Source organism: Propithecus coquereli, unplaced genomic scaffold, assembly GCF_000956105.1.
Source record: "Propithecus coquereli isolate 6110/MARCELLA unplaced genomic scaffold, Pcoq_1.0 Scaffold85, whole genome shotgun sequence".
Lineage (NCBI taxonomy): Eukaryota > Metazoa > Chordata > Mammalia > Primates > Indriidae > Propithecus > Propithecus coquereli.
In genome coordinates this window covers 607,404-619,487 of record NW_012154729.1, presented here as the reverse complement: position 1 = coordinate 619,487, position 12,084 = coordinate 607,404, and the positions used below count along the sequence as shown (strand labels likewise).

The 12,084-nt window shown below is 39.9% G+C and overlaps 1 protein-coding gene across 4 annotated transcripts in view; it reads left to right on the top strand.

Moving 5' to 3' along the window:
* NR1H4 (nuclear receptor subfamily 1, group H, member 4) overlaps positions 1-4,868 on the top strand; it is a 77,524-nt gene extending 72,656 nt beyond the window's left edge. For 2 of the 4 annotated variants that reach the window (XM_012664056.1, XM_012664055.1), the window contains exons 9-10: positions 2,746-2,859; positions 4,010-4,868. In XM_012664056.1, coding sequence (XP_012519510.1) covers positions 2,746-2,859; positions 4,010-4,248 — 353 coding nt within the window. In that variant the 3' untranslated portion in view covers positions 4,249-4,868. The remainder of the gene's footprint in view (positions 1-2,745; positions 2,860-4,009) is intronic. The other 2 variants (XM_012664053.1, XM_012664054.1) reach the window with 1 other exon arrangement.
* The last annotated feature ends 7,216 nt before the right edge of the window (positions 4,869-12,084 follow it).

Here is a 12,084-nt window from a genome sequence, read left to right as displayed (position 1 = left end):
CAAATATTTTCAAATCAGTTGCCTTGAATATTATCCCCAAATTCTCATGAACTATTTAAAGTAATGGCATTGCCATGAATTAATATTATTTTAGGCAGCTACAACTGTTGGGTGTAATCCCTTACTGCTGAAGAAAGCATAAAGACTGACATTTTTTTGAAGATGGAAAAGAACAACCTTACCAAAAAAATACAGATCTTAGTTTAGCTTTAATGCCTAGAAAAATGCTGAGGCAAATTACATTGATTAGACAATTTGTATTTATCTCCAGTAATTTGCAGGATTTTTTTTTTTAAACCAACATATCCAATCAAAACAAATGTGAATTAAAATAAATAAATAATAAAAACCCTCCAACATAGCTTCGTAAAAACAAGAGTACACAAATTTACGATTAAGATGAACTAAGATTAAGATGAACTAATGTGTTGATTCAATTCTCCTGAATAAGAATAATAACGGCTACTATAATTATTTGTTCTAACATTTATTGAGAGTTTACTGTGAACCGGGCATTGTGCTAAGCACTCTACACATATTATCTTCTCTAATATTACTGTTCTACAGAGTATACGTTACGTTACACATTACAGCATTTCACAGATGAGAACACTAAGGCTTAGAGTTTAAGCAATGTGCCCGAGATCAAGTCATGGAGCCAGATGTCAAATTCAGAGCTGGCTCATGACCTCTTCACCACTCTGCTTACTGGAAGCCAGGGCTGATATTTCCAGGCTCACACACTCCAGTCCTCTGCATTTTAAGTTGTATCTCGTTTGCTCATGGGTATTCTGCTCAATCTGTAACAGCTGGATGAAGGGCAGTCTTCCACGTGATGCAAGTTGCTCAACAAAGACACTGTTGTTAATAGAGCCCACTGGGATCAATTAAAAAACCCAAAGTCGAAGGGGAGAAGAGTGTGGTATTTTGACTAGAGAGGGAAAGGCCACAAATTCAATTTGGGAAGATTCTTTATATTCTTCTAAAGGTGAGGATTTAGACTTTCTGATAAGTTCGCTTTCTGTGAAGTGTACCATTAGATGATAACTGTAGTCTGTAGCATCTGGAAGCAAATTTTATTCTGGTTTGGTTCAGCCAAAGCTCTTTGGCTCTAGATCTGGTTTGTGAAGGAAAAGATCAGTCTATTCCCATCTGAACCAATCCCGGGAAACTCATCCTCATCTTAATTCATCCTTAATTCACATCACAGGGGTTTTTGTTGTGGTGGTTTTGCTCTGTTTTTCTGTCTCCGCGATTCCCCAGGCAAAGGCTCTTCTGCACAGAACAGGCGCCAAACTAATATTTGTTGAATGGATCAGGGAAGTGGCATAAATGAGTCTTAAATTACAAAGAGGATTGAGCTAGATAAAGGAGAAAGAGGATATTCCAAATAGAGAGAACAACATCTACAAAAACCGGGCAGTGTGACTTGTCCAGGGGACCGCATGTGGCGAGCGTGGCTGGAGGCAAGGCTGTGTGAGGGAAGGTGGTGCAGCTTAGTCATAGCTCACCATCAGGACTGGAGCCTGCCAGCTTTGGTTTGAATCCTGCTCCCGCCTCTCACCAGCTGTGTGTCTTTGGGCTAGTTATATAACCTCTCTGAATCTACCTCATGGGGTTTAGAAATAGTCAATGAGTTCTGGCATAATAAGTGTTTAGAACAGAGCCTCATACATGGTGAATGCACAATATACACAAACTCCTATTCTTATTATCGGGAGTGGTCAGATAGGCAGGGGACAGGTCCCGGAAGATCCTATGCAAAAAGGAAGAAAATTAAAACTTTATGTCGAAAACCACAGAGTGTTTCTGAAGGTTTATAAGAGGTGGGGAGAAAGTACGTGATTTGAATTTTAGAAAGGTCATTCTGGTATCTGAATGGAGGGTGCATTGAAGGGGACCAGACTGAAGGCAAGAAGACCAGTGAGGAGGCAACTGCAGGACCCAGAGGAAGAGAGATGGGAGCTTACACTAATTCAGTGCCAGCTGCAGTGGAGAGGGGTGGCAGCATCACGTGAGAGTGAGCAGGTGGAAGCCACAGGACCGGACACCTGGATGTCAGTTGTCGGGCCAGGCAATTGAGTGGGTGAGACTAGCAGCCACTGAGAATGGGAACGCCAGGACAGGAGTGGATTTGGAGGAAGATGCAGGAGTTTAGTTCTGTACACGGTGTCCTTGATTTTGGACATACTGAGTCTGAAGGGAACATCCAAGTACCAATGCTTAGTAGGCAATGGATAAATAAAAGGTTTGGTACTTCAGAGAGAGAGAGATCAGAACCCTTTGATAAGAATCCTGGTCTATTTATTAAATGAAGCCGTTTACACTTTTGGAATGAAGAACAACCACTTTTTGTTAAGATGCTATCTCTGCATTGATTATAGATGTTAATATGAAAAAGATTAACTAAATAGCATCTAGAAAATGGTGAAGTTTCTGAGATTCTTTTGGCAATTCAGGAGCATTATCATTTATTATTCAGTAGTGACACAGTGATTCAGTAGAAACGACGACACTGCTGAAATCAGACACGTACAAATCATTGATTAGGCTGTAGTTTGAGGATTTTGTTAACTGATCTTTGCAATGTCCTTCCTTTGTCTGGGATAATATAACATACAGTAAGTATTTGAGTGTGTGCCTATGGGTGCAAAAATTAACGTGTCTATATATATAATGTGTTTCTAGATTTACACTTTTCAGTGACTCAAAACTTTTACTATGACTCTGCATCTTCCCTCGTAGGTATCTCTGATGACTATATAACGCCTATGTTTAGTTTTTATAAAAGTATTGGGGAATTGAAAATGACTCAAGAAGAGTATGCTCTGCTAACAGCAATTGTTATCCTCTCTCCAGGTAATTTCAATGTTACGTTTTAATTTTTATGCCATGTTTTCCTCCGTAGTATAGTAATAATGTTTATTGAAAAAATCTGGAAAACGCAGAATTATAAGGAAAAAGTAAAATGGCCTACGATTCTACCATTCAAACTGAACCATTGCTAACAGTTCAGTGTACTTCTTCTCAGTCTTTTTTCTAAACATCATACTCATTCATTGAATAAATGTATGTTGAACACCTACTTTGTACTAAACATAGTTCTAGACATTTGGGATACAGCAGGATACAGCTCCCATGGAGCTTACATTCTAGGAGGGTGAGAAAAATAATAAACGAAGAAACGAATACAAATAATTTTTCAGGAGGTGACAAATGCTACAAAAAAATAACAATGAGAATATAAAGAAAGAAAGTGGCAGGAAAATGATATTTTAATTAGTGGTCAGGGAAGGCTTTTCTAAGTGGTTGATATTTGAGCAGGGATACAAATGAAATTATACACTTTTTAACATAATAGAGAACACACTGTGCCTTCTTTTCTAAGTTTACATTTCCTCAAAAGTCTTTTCCCAAGTCATTAAAAAATTATATAGTTTGTTGTAATATGTGCATGGTATTCCATTGTATAGATATACAATCATTTACTTAATTTTTACCATATTCAGGATATTTCCAAATTGTTCTAAACAACGTTGACATGAATACCTCTGTACATAAAATTTATCTGCATTTTTATATCTAATAGCTTGGGAGTAAGTTCTAGTTGTTACTTTGTTTTACCATAAAAATTATAATTTATGATAAGAAAAGAAAAACTTTTCAGCAGAACCTACTAAAATTATGCATGTATATGCCCTATGGCCCAGCAATTCCACTGCTGAGACTATACCCACCAGAAAGGACATATGTCCACCTTTAGGGTTTCTGATTGGAATGGGACTCTAGTGAGGCTTCTTAGGAGGATTACATATCCTGTATCTTGATCTAGTTGTGATTACATGAGTATGTGTGTGTGTAAAAATTCATCCAATTGGGCACAATGTGTACATTTTAAGCTCACATTTGTAAACTTACACTTCAGAAAAGTTAGCATTGCTGTAATTATGCCAAGTTAATGCTTTTCCACTTTTTCTATTTTGTCGTTTTATTTCCAACTTCAAAACAGATAGACAATACATAAAGGATAGAGAGGCAATAGAGAAGCTTCAGGAACCACTGCTTGATGTGCTACAGAAGCTGTGTAAGATTCATCAGCCCGAGAATCCTCAACATTTTGCCTGTCTGCTGGGTCGCCTCACTGAATTGCGGACATTCAATCACCACCATGCTGAGATGCTGATGTCCTGGAGAGTGAACGACCACAAGTTTACCCCGCTTCTCTGCGAAGTCTGGGATGTACAGTGATGAGCATTGCACGGGAAGGGGCTGGCTACTTTTTTCCCTCATGATATAAATCTGATGTATAACGTTCCTTTGTTTCATTTGTACCTGGTTTCATCCAAGAAATCTTGATGAATATTTATGTAATAATTACGCATATAATTTCCACAATTGTAAATACGTGGCTAGATAGAATCACTTTCTCTGCATTGTATTTTACAAGGCTTCAGGGAATCCTACGTTCTAATTGGCAGGCCCTGTCTGCCTAATTAAATCGATTGTTATTTCAATTCTACCTGTTGAACTAGGAAAAAAAATCTCATTTTGCTCTTCCTTTTAACGTATTGGATTTATTTTATTAAAGAGTTGTATTCAATTTTGGCAATAAACCAAACATAATGGCAATACGCTTTTCTTTGGGAGCAAAATTTGACAAATATAAAAACTCCTGTTTCTTTAAGTGCTGAAAGACATCCTGCTGAACCAGAGGGGGTAAAATTTACAGAAAGATAAACTCTCCCAACACAAATGGCACTTTTCTCATCCCAGAAAAGTCCTGGTGAATATTCTTTCATTTGTAATAACCCTCTGATGATCTCCTTTTCTTTGAAGTTCAAAGAGAATAGAGCACAGAAAACTTAATGATTTTCACATAAAATATTCCCTCAAGCAATCCCTTTTCCCATCGTCTGGGTCTTGAGACAGGATTTACAATTTTAGAATATACAGATAACTACAGTGGTGGGACCTTCCCTTATGTCTCTTAAAAGTGCTCACTATTGGCTTCAGTGTATACAATTAATCATTTTTCTGTTTCATTTTGTTTTTTGAAAACACTCCTACAGCTGGGTGCACAGCTGTTGTATACTCCCAAAGCAGGAATTAGTTCATTTCCTTCCTTCATTGTTATACTGTTGCATTCTTCTCCGCTATCCTTTGGTGAATACAATAAAACACCTTCTATAAATAATGGGCTAATATCTCCCTTTCTCCTGAAGTCAGCCAAAGTGGAGCTTGCTTAGCAAGCAAAGAGTTTTTTGTATTAAAACAACCCTGGAATTCTAAAAATAACTAGTCAATGGAAAAGGGAATGAGTTGGGGCTACATCAGGTGGATTCTATTTGATATGACAAAAATGTCTTGAGTCCCCACTAAGTACAAGATTCATTTGCTAAACTTCATGGGGGTTATAAAAATGATTAAGACCCAGTGACTACCTGGAAGGAGTTACAAAGGGGTGCAGAGGAAAGTGCTGTGGGCTTTACTAGGAACCTGGGCAAGTCTCATGAAGAAGATGGAATTTCCTCTGGGCTTCAAAGGATAGCCCCAAATCCAATGGGTCAGAGTAAGAGGGAAAGGAGTTCAGGGCAGAGAGAAGGGGTGGTAGCAAAAGGAGAAAGGTGGGGAATTGTGCAGATATGAAAAGACCAGAAGTGATCTGGGGGAAGGAGGCAGGGTGCACAGCCCCTTCCTAAGCTTAGTTCACCACCATAAAATGAAGAGATCAGCACCTACTGCTTATAGGGGTTTAGGCAATTAATGAAGAGTAAGTGGGAAGTTGTAGGCCCACCAGGGGAGGAGGATGGTGAGGAAAAGACATTTAAGAAAGAATTTCTGAATACCGGAAAGGGTAGATCTAGTTGGGGAAACCGAGTGTGGTTTGGTGTCTCCAGATCATAAGCCATCTGTGCAGAAATCGGTGGGGAATGAGCCGGAGCTGACGGGGCACTGTAGACAGAGCCGGAAGCTTAATCCTGTAGGTCTTCATTTATTCAAGTGGTTAAGGCCTTGTAATAGCAAACAATAATGTTTATCATTTGGAAAACTAATTGCAATACTGTAAGAAGTACGTATTTGAGTTTTGTTCCCAGTTTCTGATACAGAGCTCCTAAAACCCTTGGGACCTCCTGAGTGATAGGGGTGATAGGAACATCTTTTATTGTTTCCAGCAAGCCCCCTTCCACCTTACCTGAGTTTATGCTACTAATAATGACTCTTGGTGTGTTCCTAGATAGCTTTGGGATGGGGCCAGTTGCTGGAGGAACCAACCAGGTGTTAGAGGGTTGAAACTTTCAGTCCCAATCTCCAATGTACAAGGAGGGGAGAAGGGCAAGAAAATGATTTCAATCCCCACAGCCAATGGAGCCTCCTTTAAAAACTCCTAAATGGGGTTTGGAAAACTTCTCGGATGGTGAACACTGAGGTGTTGGAGGATGGTGTTCCTGGAGAGGGCACGGAAGCTCTGCACTTCTGCCCTCCCCCATACCTTGCCTTTGCCTCTCTGCCATTTGGCTGCTCCTGAATCGTACCCTTTATAATAAACTGCTGATAGTAAACTGTTTTCCTGAGTTCTGTGAGCTGCTCTGGCAAATTATTGAAACCTGAGGAGGAGGTGTGGGAACCCCCAATGTATAGCTGACTGGTCAGAAGTAAGCCGGGTACTTGTGGCTGGTATCTGAAGTGGGGGCAATCTTGAGTCTCCAACCTGTGGGGTCTGCACTACCTCTGGATACTTGGTGTCAGAATCGAATTAAATTGTAGGATGCCCAGTTGGTGTCAGAACTGCTTATTAGTGTGGAGAAAGCCCACACATTTGGCATCAGAAGTGTTGTGAGTGGAAACAGTTCATATGGATTTTTTTCCCAGAAAGCATTTTTGTGAGACTTTAAGAAAAATCCCCAGAGCAAGGTAAGGAGCAAAAGCACAGTAAAAATTTGAAATTAGATATCATACCCATGAAGAAATATGGCAGAATCTGGCTTTATGGTCAGAAAATGCATACCATTGATATGGAGTGTCGCAGAGGGAGATTTGCCATTAATTAGCTATGTGACCTTTCAAAAAAGCTTATTTAAACTTCTTGAAGCCTTTGTTTCCTTATTTGTAAAATGTGGACAACAAGCTATTCCTAACTAACAGGGTTGGTGTGAAAATTAAGCATGATGATGTTTCAAAAGCAAATTAATTAGTGGCACCAGCCAGTGCTAAGCACCCAATAAATGGTAACTATTATTATTAATAATAGCAAAATCAACTGCCATAGCTGGTATTGTTGGTGTTTTATTTCTAAATATCTCTTGAGTTTTGATGTAATGGAGTGACAGCTGTGAATAAACATGATTCACGGAATTTACAATGTAGTAATGGAGACAGATGAGAAATAAGTACACGGAAATGAAGCACAAATTATAATAAGTTCTATGAAAGAAGCACTCTCTGATATGCACTTTTATGGATCATTTGCCACAGTCATTAGAATGATTCCTGCCCCCCTTAATAGTTTCCCACTGGCTTCAGCAAAAACTCCTAGCTCCTTGGCAGAGCAGTTGGCCATTGAGACCCTTCCTCATCTGATCCTACTCGAGCCTTGTCCCCTGCCGCGCCTATATTCTAGGCTTCCAGATAGGATGCACTTGCCAGAGCTCTGCATTCTCTTAAAACAAGTGAGAAAGGGGCAAATAAAGGGGTTTGTTCTCTTCCTTTCCCTTTCTTCCCACCCCAGGTCCCAACGGGGGATGATTTTGTCTCACAGGGACTTTTGACAATGTCCGGAGACAGTTTAGTTGTCATGACTGAGGGGTAGGCATGCTACTGGCATCTAGTGGGTAGGGGCTAGGAACGCCGCTAAACCTCCTACAAAGCACAGAATAGTCTCCTGCAGCCATAATCTGGCCCAAAATGTCGATAGTGCTGAGGTTGAAAAGCCCTGCTCTTTCCACTCCTTAGACCCTTCAGGCTGCTATAATAAGATAACCTAAACTGGGTAGCTTATAAACTACAGGAATTTATTTCTTACAGTTCTGGAGGCTGGAAGTCCAAGATCAAGGGAGTAGCAGATCTGGTGTCTGGTGAGGGCTTCCTGGTTCATAGATGGCACCTTCTAGCTGTGGCCTCACATGGCAGAAGGCATGAGCTAGCCCTCTGGGGTCTCTTCTATAAAGGCTCTAATTCCAAACATGACAGCTCCACCCTCATGGCCTAATCACCTCCCAAATGCCCCACCTCCTAATACCATCATCTCAGGGGTGAGAATTTCAACATATAAATTTTAGGGGGACACAAGTATTCATACCATAGCCCATATTTCTTTGTTGTTGAGAATCAGAAACTGATTTCAGTCATTGATTCTACAGCAGTAGAATTTTACTTTTTCCCAGAGTTTTACACAATTACAATTTATTCTTTTTTTTCATATTGTGAGAAATAATAAATTCAGTAAATTGTCACATATTACATTTGGGCAGTAGCTGATTGTTATTTTTTGGATACTCAGAATATCTATTTCCTTTATTTCTTATAAGAGTCCTCTAATTTCCTCAGGGAAACCACCCCTTTCCCTTCTCCTAGTTGATCCCACCTCCAGCCCCAGAGCTGGAAATGTGACTCGGACATAGCTAATCAGAGCAACCCACATCGTAGATCATGGCCATTTTTTCAGGATTGGGCATATGACTCATGTAAAGAAAATCAGAGATATTGCCTGGAGCATTTTTGGGAGGAAGGTGGTGCCGGTCATTTGACTGTGTGTGTATGTTGTATAATTGTTCCAAATTCTCCATTCTCTCCCTGCAATAGAATTATATGTCCAGGCCCTTTGCCCTACAAATTTGCAGTGCCTCTCACAACAGTAGGCGCAACATACATCCCCACCCACTGATGCTGGGCTTGTCCATGTGGCTTGCTTTGGGCAATGGAATGTGGGTGGAAGTGAGAGTGTGTCTGTTGTTCTGAGCTAAGGCCTTAAGAGACATCACATGTCTCTTCTTGCTGCTCTCGTACTTCTGCCATCTGCCGTGAGAAGAGCATGCCCTGGGGAGCTGCAAGCCCCAGAATGAGAGACAGAAGGAACACACCTAAACCCAACCTACAGCTTGAAGCAGCACCCTTCTCCTCCACTGTGAACTAACTTGCAGATTCGCAAACAAGAAAAATCAATGTGTATTACTGTAAGCCACAAAAAGTTGAGAGTTGTCTGTTATAAAGTGTCATCACAGCAAAAACCTCACCAATATATTCTATTTGTGTTCAGCTCCATTCCTCCCCTTCCCTTCTCTGCTCATATTGGGAAGGACGGCTAGCCCCTAACAGGCTGCATGGTATGGGTCCTCTGCTGGCTCTGGTCAGGTTCGATGACAGAAGGACTGGTGAAAGATTGGGGGATGGGAGGAAGGGAAAATCCAGGCTCCTTCTCACTCACTCTGTCTGCCTCAGATTTCTTCTCCAGTAAAGACTGCATCTCCCACGTGGCTGCTAGTCCCACTGGGAAAACTCTGCCCTAATGCCAATGGTCCTGACTTCTGAGCTCCTCTTTTGAACTTCCAAACCCTAGAATTGTGATGGCTTCCTACTGTTGCTCATCTCTGGGTTGTCTCTTCTCTTGCTTATCTTCTCAGCAATTCTATCTTCTGTGAAGCAAAATCCATGTTAAATTCCCTATGCTGGAAGCACCTAGAGTGGTTTGTGTTTTCTAACTTGAAAAACTATACAGAGTTACCTTTTTGGTTAGACTTGAACCTAAGAGAATGTAGAACTAGAAATCCTGGAAATCATCTTGTAACCAAAGGGCATCTGAGAATAAAGCACACATGAGAAGCAGAGCCAATAGAGACTGGATTCTGATGATGCTATTTGAAATCTTAGATCAAGCTGTGCTGTAATTTAGAGAATTCTATCCTGGGATTTTAATTATATGAGCCAATACATTCTCTTTTTCCTTAAGTGAGCTTGCAGATTTTTTTCTCTCACATATAGCTAAATGTGATAGAAACTTGATAATACTTGGGCAATAAGCCAATTAGAGATAACATAAGCTCTGTGAGAGCCTGGTATTGCTACATTGCTAGTATTTGTGACCACATCTTGTAGATGAAGTAGAGGAATGGGAAGTGTAGCTTGTTGCAGTCATTCTTGCTGTGTTGTCAGATTTTCATATCCCTCTCCAGATATAGATTGTATTAATTTCCTAGAGCTCCTGTAACAAATTATTACAAATTTGACAGCTTAAACAACAAACATTTATTCTTTCATAGTTATGGAGGCCAGAAGTCCAAAATCAAGATATTAGCTGTGCCAAACTCCCTCTGAAGTCTCTGGGAGAGTTTTTGCCTCTTTCAGTTTCTGATGGCTCCTGCCATTCCTTGGCTTATGGTGGCACAGTCCTAATCTCTGCCTCTGTCTTCACATGGTCTCTCTCTCTCTCCCTCCCTCCCTTCCTCCCTCCATCCTTTCTGTGTGTGTGTCCTTTTCTGTCTCTTACAAAGACACTCTCATTGGATTTTGGGCCCACCATAATCCAGTATGATATAATCTTATTTCAATCCTTACCTTAATTATATCTGCAAGACTCTATTTTGAAATAAGATCACATTCTGAGTTTTTGGATGAACTTGAATTTTGGGGAGACACTTCAACCCACTACACAGATTTAACATAACATTGTAGTATTAACCACATGGACTGAAAAAGAGTCACAAGGTTACTGAATTTAAAGGATAGCTTTATTTCTAAGGGAATTATATCCTGTAGGCTTGAAGCAAGCCTCTGCCAAAACCATAAAGCCAGGCATCAAAGGGGAGAAAGAAGTAGGTACACAGTCCAAATGGGGCAGCAGGGTATACATATTCAATGGGATATAGGAGAAGTTCATGAATATTCATGAAAAAACCCACATGCATGTGCAGTAGGTTTACATGTGTGTAACATACGGAAACATATAACCCATGTTCACTTTAGGGTGGAGATTCAACACTTAAATGCATTATAATTAGGTCCTACACATAAAAAGGTGAAATATAGGGCATACGTTCTCACACTATGCATCTTCAGGAGACTGGCCAGAACCAGTTCGCAGTCGGCAGTCATACATCAGGAAAATGTTCTTTGTGGTCCACAGGAGTTGACATGTCAGAACATAAAAAACAGGAGGAGGGTGCCAGGTAGTCAGATGAATGAAGTGAGGGGTCTTCCTGCCTTTCATTTCTCTCAAGCCAGCCTTTGATAAAATCTAGTAATGATTAGCAAGGGGTTGGGAGTGAGAGTAAATGGGATGTGACCACCCTCCCATCCTGCCATGGCTGGGAGCATTAAAATTTGGTGATTTTAGAAAAGAGGGTCTGTAAGTCTGTTGAAGGGGTTTAGGACTATTATTTTAGTCCTCAACAACAGCAGTTGTTATAAAATTTCATATCATTGAGTTACTTATACATAATATTTGCTAACACAAATCAGTAGCATTTCTTTAAGATAGAACTTAGTATTCTTTTTAGTATAGTTGGCTCTCAATAGGTTATTTGCTGAATAAGTAGTTTAATTAATTATAAATGAATCAGTGCCCCAACTGCCCAAAGATTGCATCCAGTATGTCACGCAAGGCACCATCCATAGATTGACATCCAAAAATGTCAAAGAATTAAAAACATTTACAAAATAACAAAATGCAGAAAAACAACTAATAAACCAATCAAAAACAAACAAACAAACAAACTCCAATACCTACAGTATATTTTAAACAATAGAAGCGCTCTGGTAGGGCTGCGAAAAAGCCAAATCTTATTTCAAGATCCAAGTGTTATATGATTATTACAGACCCTCCTGTATTCTGGAGAGCTTTTTAGTGAGATGAATGATTATTCCTAATGTAAAAAATTAAAACTTATATTTTCGAACATGGTGTTTTCTTTAAGTGAGGTATATCTTTACAATTGGAAAGTCAGAACTAGTTGACTTTGTGATCTGATGGAAGCAAACTGGTGAGTCTTGCTTTGCATGTTACAACTATGCCAATTTCAAGTAAAGAGAGGACCTCTAAAACATGCCTATTAACCTAACCACCAATTAGAAAGCCTGAACATAAAAGTAGAT